Here is an 8,324-nt window from a genome sequence, read left to right as displayed (position 1 = left end):
TCCTATCTCATAGGCTTCATTGGATCTTTGAGGCAAACTCGTGGGTCCCCTTTGCACATTATTCAATTGGTGGGGGAGAATATCATCTTAAAGAATACAACATTTTAACGCCCCTTGAAGCATCATTTTCTTCATCTCCACCGGCCTAGATTCATCCCTAATACCAAGATTTTTCTCCAACAATTTTATGATGATATTAGAGATCTTTAAGGCGTTGATAAGGCATGTCAATGTGACGAAACGTAAGGTACACTTTCTTTTATTTACATTTGATTTTTTTTTATTGAGTTTACAAATCATGTTTAATTCCATCTAATTAATTTGTGGGAATTATGTTTAATTCTATATGGTTAAGCTTTGTAATATCTTTACATTTCCCTTGTTGAAGGATTATATCCACCATTATGGAAAGGCTATGCATATAGTCCATTTCTTGAAGGAGATTTAGTTCTTTTGAAAAATTGACTTTAATGTCAATATATAAAGAAAAGTAGAGTATAACACTCTTACCTCCTAGAGGTTCAATTCTCTTGCAAAATTGACTCTATGTGAATATTTAGAGAAAGTAGAATGCGTGCCCCTCATTTCATAACAATTTGGTGGAAAATGAGAAAGGTTGATGCAGGGAGGTGTAGTGGCAACACAAAATGGAGATTACACAACCAACAACTAAATCAAATTGTGGGGTTTGGGATACCCCATACCACGGTTTTGGCAAAAAAACTCCAATATGGAAAGGAACCAAGCTCCTTAAACCACGTGAAAGTGTAATGGCCAAGATTTCAAAATCACCGAAACCCGGATCGTTAACTGATTAAGGTAATATAATTTATAAATTTCATTTATAAAGCGTAATTTCACAAGTCATATTTGAAAGAAAGCTAATAACCTGAACGTTTGACTCTTTAAAAATCTTGTCATCACCTACCACTGAGATGTTGAGGGTAAGTATATCTCTAACCTAGTAAGAATCACATGCATCATTCAAGAATAAATAGATTTTATACTACTTTATAATAATAAATAACATTTAAATAAAACCTTTAACATAAGGATCTTAATCATTAAATCAATTGACAAATAATTTGCAATTGTAATATCAAGCTAATGATAATGTAAACGGCCAATTATAAATTACTAAAGTTGTTAATTTCTAAAGAGCTCACACCAGAAAAGATACCACCATAGCTAACTCAGATGCTAAATCAAGAACTTCTGGTGCAGATGAGCTCACCATGCTGTCAAGGCCTAACATCATAGTATAAGCAAAATTGAGGGTGTAAAGAGTGGAGTTTTAGAAAGTTTCTAAGATGAAGCCTCGCAAAGCAAGAAGGTGAAGGACGTCCAATACCATCCTAATCTTTCTATAATTCCATAGGTAGTGTTTTTGAATTCTTGGATAGTTGTTTGGGCGAGTTTAATCGGTTGAACCACATCTTTAAATACAAATGATAACACCGTTGGAAAGGAGATTATATATGGAAGTAGAGTCCTTTTCTTTGAGGGCAACAGATCTCCATGTATCAGTTTCGGACGTCTTTTAAGAGGTCATGATTTTCAAAGGAAGGATTCGGGATTAAAACGTGTTGCAGTCGGATATAATAAGCATGATATTTCCTTGCTCTTGGTCGCTAGGTGTTATTTCTCCTTTCCGCTGAAGTTTTCTTATTGAAGTTGGGAGGAAATCCAAGTGACAGATCATTCCATCCACGGATATCACACGAGGGATCTCTGTCATGGGAGGGGAGACGATCAAGAGTGGAGATTCTTTCCCTCAGTTGGGGCCGTACACGATTTGATTTGTCAGAGGAGGGGGTAGATAAGAGGAGGGGGTAGATAAGCGGACGATCATCTTTTGGGTGTCCGATCGCATGTCGGATCACCACCTTGTTCGTGTCTCATAAAACCTTGGACCATACTTGTTCTCCATTCACATGAGGTCTGATTATCTCGCCAACCTTAGCCTAAGAGCTAGAGGAAACCCTAGATGGGAGAGAGAAAGAGCGTCCATGGAGGAAGATTTCTAGCTTGTAGAGATCGATCTTGAGGTAAGATTTCTAGCTTGGAGTTTTCTTTCATATAAATTATGATTTGTGAGTCATGTTACTGAATTAAAATCTATGACTTGAACTTATATATTGTCGTTTATTTGAAATCATGTTTTAGCATGTTTAAATTCATAAAATCTTGGATCAAGCTCACTGTTCGTTTGCATATGTTATGCTGCACATAATAGCAAAGGGAAGTGATATTTACGCCCCGATTGATCACTAGGGACACCCAGCGCCAGTGTATCAATGACTAAAGGGGGGCTAATGTACTTGACGTCAAAAAAATCCAGTGGGTTTGATTTCCCTTTACACTGGCGCTGGGTATCCCCGGTGATCAAAAGGGCATAAATATTACTTCCCAATAGCAAATTGTTCATATTGTTGTGACATGTTGTTCACGTTCCATGGAATTATTGTTGGGTCTGACAGGAAGGGCTGCTGCTAGAATGCACGAGACCTAGTATGGTTATGATTATCGTATCTTGATCTTAACCAGTTGGTTGGTGATAACTGATTCGTACTCATGAAAGATCGGTCTTTTGCCTTCACAGTAAGGATTGTGCAATTGTGGGAATTACCTGTGGTACCTATGTTATCGTTACCTTTGCCAGTAGGGGCTGTGAAACTTGAACATGCCTACCTGGGGCCGATTGACAACCTTTGCCAGTAGGGGATGTGAAGCTGGTGTTCCTCGTAGCCCGTCGCTGTGGGAGGTGACTGTGCCCATAGCTATATCCAGTGGCTTGAGAATCGTTACCTGTTTTGTATCATGAAAACTTGATGATTATTTACAGGTTGTACTTGATATTGCTCTGATGTTTATGCCATGATACATCGCATGTTTTGAAGTAAATGTTGCATTTTTATTAAATGCTTTTGCTCATGATTTTGTCGTTGTGTACTTGATCCATCTTATATAGAATCCTTGTTATGTATTGAACATAAAATCTCATTCCACGCTGTCTTATATTTTACAGGTATTGAAGAATAGCTAAAGGACTTGCGGGATTTGGGGGAGAGAGAGGATTTGGCCTCGTTAGAGACTTTAGGGTGATTAGTAGATGTTCATTAGGGAGTAGAAAATTTATTTATTTGTGTAATTGTAGTAGTCGAGCAAGGTTTACTCAAGGATCTTTGGAGATTTAATGTCTTTTGGATTATGATGGTTAATGAATATTTTCCGATAGTTGCTCTGTATATCTTTGATAAGCAGGTATTTGTGGTGGTTTTGGCCTTGCATACCCATGTGGTTCTTGTTGGTATTGTTGGCGTGCGGCGCAGTCACAGGACTCCGGTTCGCGGCGTGACAAATACATTTGACAACATGTGAAAATAAAATTGCAGTCCTAAAACAGTGAACACATATTCCTTTTATTGGTGTTTATACGGAGTGTAATGAGAGAAATACAACAGATAAAGAGAACAAGAGAGAGATACGTTCAAGATTTAAAAAAAAAAGAAAAGAAGCTAATGAAACTAAGAGCTTAATAAATAGAGACCATGGAGAACAAGATGCAAGCATTACTCCGCGACTTATTACGAAGGCTTGGAAACAAGTTTTGTCCATCGGAATTGTGTCCACATTCCATGCCCAATAAAAGAAACTTGTTAGGAATAGAGCACTTGTTTGGATAATCGTGGTGTTGGGATGGCAATAAGTGGTGTAGCTTTCTTTAGAACAAGCGCGAACTTGTCAGAAACATCAATCTTCGTCCCTTCGGCGACCCGCCAGTCAAATGAATGTAAGAGGGAAGCTACTATAAAAGTGAGAACTCTCTCTGCCAATGGGATCCCGGCGCAAATTCTCCGGCCTGATCCAAACGGAAGGTAACGAAAATCATTGCCTCTAAAATCCAACTTGCCAGAATCCCCCAAGAACCTTTCTGGTTTGAACTCTAAGGGATTGTTCCAAACCTCAGGATCTCTATGTATTGCCCACACATTCAACATGACTTTGGTGTCTTTAGGGATATGATACCCGCCCACGACACATGATTGGCTAGGTTTTTGTGGGACTAAAAATGGGCCCGCAGGGTGCAGTCGTTGAGCTTCTTTCAAGACCGCTTCTAAGTAATTCAATTTAGAAAAATGTGACTCTTTAACCAAATTGTTTAGCCCTACTACTTCCTCTAATTCATCTTGAACTTTCTTCATAATCTTGGGATGACGGATGATCTCCGTCATTGTCCATTCCACCGAAGTTGACGTTGTGTCGGTCCCACCAATCACCACGTCCTGTAAAGTTTATCATCACTTCTAATTAGCATCTCCTCTTTTGTTAAATTGATCACCACTTAGTCGTAGTAGGAGGTAAAACAACCATAAGTAAACTGCTTTACCTACTCGGCATAGTGTTGCCCAAAAATCAGCCTTTTACTAATTTGGGAAGTTACAGCCCAAAAGTCAGTCTTTTACTCAAGTTTATCATCACTTTTGCACTCACTATTATGGAAAAAAAGTCACTATTATGAAATAAAATGAAGCAGAAGTGAGGGCTATCCTCCGAGGTATAAAATTGTTGTCGGAGATCGATATGGACAATCTCATATTGGAGGGGGATTCCTGAACGTCATCAGATGATTGGAAGGCCGATCCCCTCAGCTTTGAAGATTTTCAGAGTTCCTTGATGAGATCTGGGATCGGATTGAAAGCCATTAAGTCTGCTTACATCATGTTAGGAGGTCATTGAATGGAGAGGCTGAGCGCCTTGCTCGATCAGGAGTGGTAGAGTGGCTTTTGAGTTCTCTGATTATCTACCCCCTAAGCAGTTTCTTTTTCCCCCTTTGTTCTCCTCTTTGCCATTTATCACCTTGATCATGGATTTTTCTTCTTCTATGATCTAATAAAATTCCACCAGTTCTAAAAAAAAAAGGTCAGCCTTTTCACTTCTTTGTAAAGGGCTGAGATTAAAAAACATGTTTTAGTCAGACTAATCCAGGGTGTATAAAAAAAGTGAAGGGCTGATTTTTGCGCGGAGGTGAAACAATCTCAAGTGGTCAACTCAATTCCCTCTAAATAAAGAGATTTTATACGGTGCCTGCGCGTCAAGTCCAGCGCAGCCTCCCTTGATATTAAATCGAACAGCAGCCTACTTTTTAGGCTGCTGTTGGATCAAATATCAATGGTTGTACTTTTATCTTACCCTACACTCTAATTCACGGTCGGGCACCATATAATTTCTCCTAAATTAATGTCTAAGCTTTTGACTACAAAATAAAATAATAGAAAACCTGAAGAAGGTTGGCGTGAAAATGATTTTCACAGGAAATAAGGAAAGAAAGATTGCTTACCATAAATAGGGCCTTGATGTTGGTCACAGTAAGTTCTCCTCGCTTAGTAAGCTGCCATAAAAACTGTAGTAAATCCTTATTTTCTTCTCCTTCCTCTCCATTTGAGCTATCCATTTTCATACGCTGATCGATGACAGAGTCGAAGATCTTGTCTAACCAGTTAGTGATCGTCCTCATCTCACGCACCACGCCTTGCAGATCAAACTTCGCTATACCAGGATAACAATCTGAAAGATTGGGTTTTCCGAAGAGCTCAATGATCTCATCTATGGCTTTCCGAAATTCCACACCTACTTTACGCCTTTCATCTCCGTCGAGTGTTCCTCCCCATAAAATACTGGTCATTATGTTGAGCGCAGTTATAAAAGCTAGCTCGCCAAGATTGATCTGGGTTCCACGCTTGGCATAGACGTTGGTAACCATCTGACGAACTTCCCGGCATCGGAAGAAGGAATACCCTTCAAGGCTAGCGTTGCTCATCATCTCTCGGACGAAGACTTTTCGAAGATCCCGCCAGTGTGACCCGTGAGGACTCCAAGTGATACCTGTTAAAGCATTAATGATTAAATCACACCAACTCTACCAGCTTAAGCTTTTGGAGCAATTGGTTGTTTCACATGGTATCATAGCTACTGTCTCCAGATAGATATGTCACCCAAATATCTCCCATGTTTTCAAAGTATCACGATTTTATCACGGCATATTTTTATAAAATGACAAAATCTTGAATTGATTCCGAGATTATATATATATATATATATATATATATATATATGTAAAAACCCCATGCGATGCACGGGCCGGCAAAGAACTGTGCGGACCACATCATAGGTTGATCCAAACCGTCCATGTGATGGAATACAACATAAATAGGTTGTGCCCATAAAATCATTTCCATAGGCTGATCCTAGCCCTCCAATCTATAGAGGTTTCCATAATTGTTGTTCCTCTTAAGGTGCCCGGAATTCGTCCATATTTTTAAAGGTGTCCGGAATTCGTTATATCATGTAATTACTACCAACTTTCTGTAATTTTGCATATAGAAAGGCTGGCGAGAGAGGAGAAAATTAATAAGGAAAAGTAGTTTTTCGTAATTGTCATATTTCTATACCTCTTCTTTGTCGCTTTTTCCGTAATTGTCATAAAAAATTAATAAGGAAAAGTAGTTTTTCGTAATTGTCATATTTCTATACCTCTGCTGTGTAGTTTCTTCGTAATTGTCATATACTACTTGACAGCACTTTTTCCGTAAATTTCCTCCAAAACTTTAGTCCCTAATGATTATTATTGCTAACTTCTCTCTGTACTTATTATTTCTAGCCACCTTTCCAGAAATAGTATTTCCGTGCAATTTTCACCACGTCTAATAAGGCAAATCTCTCAACACTTACAATTGCAAAGGATGGGCGAGAAGTAGCCTTTGGAGAAGGTGGCTGGCAAAATTACCTTCGACGTGTTAATTCCGTAGCCTTTTCAAATAATTCAAAAAATTCAAACCTTTTCTCTTCTGCTATATAGAAGTAGCATATATATATATATATATATATATATATATATATATATATATATATATATATATATATATATATATATAGCGATTATTTTAGTTTTAATCATTTACCGTGATAATATCCCGATAATATCACCATATTTTTACAATATTTTTTCTTAAATTATATATCTTTAAATAATTTCATTATTGTTTTTCCCCGATATAAGCCCGAAAAAATTTAAAAAAAAACCTAATATCTCCCGAGGTTTACCTTTGCTGAGAAATTTCCGACAACTATAATTGTGACTTTGCCTCATAAGAGGTCCTGGGATCAAACAATTCCTCGAACATGAGGGGGAGTGTTAAAATATAAAGGGTTTTGTTAACGAGTGCCCCCGGGCCGGTCGTTAAGGTGCATTGGAAATGTAAATCTACAATAAATCTACATAGGGATTGAGAGTTTTAAATGGCTTTTGAATCTTTTTTCTCAAACAATGTGTAGATTTACATTTTCAACACCTTAACGAACAAAACCCAAATATAAATGATAAAATAACACCAACACCAATAACTTCAGCTTTTGGAGTAATTGGTTGTTTCACAATACCCTTGCCATCGTACAAAGCGAGGGCGGATTCGGGCACGTCATGGTTGGCGAAGACGATGTCGTTGTCTTTTAGGATCTCTTTGGCCAAGGATGGTGTGGCTACTATCACGCAGAGCTTCCTCCCTAACCAGAGCTTCATAATTGGGCCATGGATTTTGGCTAATTGGGTGAATTGGTGGTGGATTTCGGAGTCCATAAATGGGAGGTAGCCCACCAGTGGCAACCCACGTGGCCCTGGTGGGAGTGGCAACTTCCCATTTCTTGGCGCCTTTGTCTTCCATACGTACCATGCAATCCCAACAAGTACAGTGAAAATGGGAAAGATAGCTGATATATCTGATGAAGCCATGTTTATTATAATTAAGATAAGAAGACTTATGGGAGGAGTTGTATTGAGGTTTGCTGAAATGAGATATATATATACACACACACACACACACACACATATATATATATATATATATATATATATATATATATATATATATATATATATATATACACACACACACACACACACACATATATATATATATATATATATATATATATATATATATATATATATATGGGGCGTGGTTCACACACACACACACACACACATATATATATATATATATATATATATATATGGGGCGTGGTTCACACACACACACACACACACACACACACACACATATATATATATATATATATATATATATATATATATATATATATATATATATATATATATATATGGGGCGTGGTTCGTGAGCTCTCTCTCTCTCTCTCTCTCTCTCTCTCTCTCTCTCTCTCTCTCTCTCTATATATATATATATATATATATATATATATATATATATATATATATATATATATATATACACACACACACACACTAG

General features: G+C 37.6%; 1 protein-coding gene across 1 annotated transcript; it reads right to left on the bottom strand.

Moving 5' to 3' along the window:
- Positions 1 to 3,389: 3,389 nt before the first annotated feature.
- LOC143847226 (labd-13Z-ene-9,15,16-triol synthase, chloroplastic-like) lies at positions 3,390 to 7,858 on the bottom strand. Its single transcript, XM_077355981.1, has 3 exons — positions 7,441 to 7,858; positions 5,342 to 5,886; positions 3,390 to 4,286 (listed from the first exon to the last, which is right to left on the bottom strand). Exons 1-3 carry the CDS (start codon positions 7,787 to 7,789, stop codon positions 3,660 to 3,662), a joined length of 1,521 nt encoding a protein of 506 aa, XP_077212096.1. The 5' UTR covers positions 7,790 to 7,858; the 3' UTR covers positions 3,390 to 3,659.
- Positions 7,859 to 8,324: the final 466 nt, after the last annotated feature.

The sequence above is a fragment of the Tasmannia lanceolata genome, unplaced genomic scaffold, assembly GCF_043159265.1.
Source record: "Tasmannia lanceolata isolate RefF3 unplaced genomic scaffold, GAP_Taslan_0.1 ptg000015l, whole genome shotgun sequence".
Taxonomy (NCBI): Eukaryota; Viridiplantae; Streptophyta; class Magnoliopsida; order Canellales; family Winteraceae; genus Tasmannia; species Tasmannia lanceolata.
The sequence above is the reverse complement of the archived record's forward strand: the minus strand, read 5'-3'. Positions and strand labels throughout refer to the sequence as shown.

Coding starts and splice junctions, on each gene's coding strand:
- LOC143847226 (XM_077355981.1), bottom strand. CDS start 7,789: ATGGCTTCATCAGATATATCAGCTATCTTTCCCATTTTCACTGTACTT. Junction 5,887..7,440: donor CGCTTTGTACGATGGCAAGG/GTATTGTGAAAC, acceptor ATGCTTTAACAG/GTATCACTTGGAGTCCTCAC. Junction 4,287..5,341: donor ACATCAAGGCCCTATTTATG/GTAAGCAATCTT, acceptor TAAACTTTACAG/GACGTGGTGATTGGTGGGAC.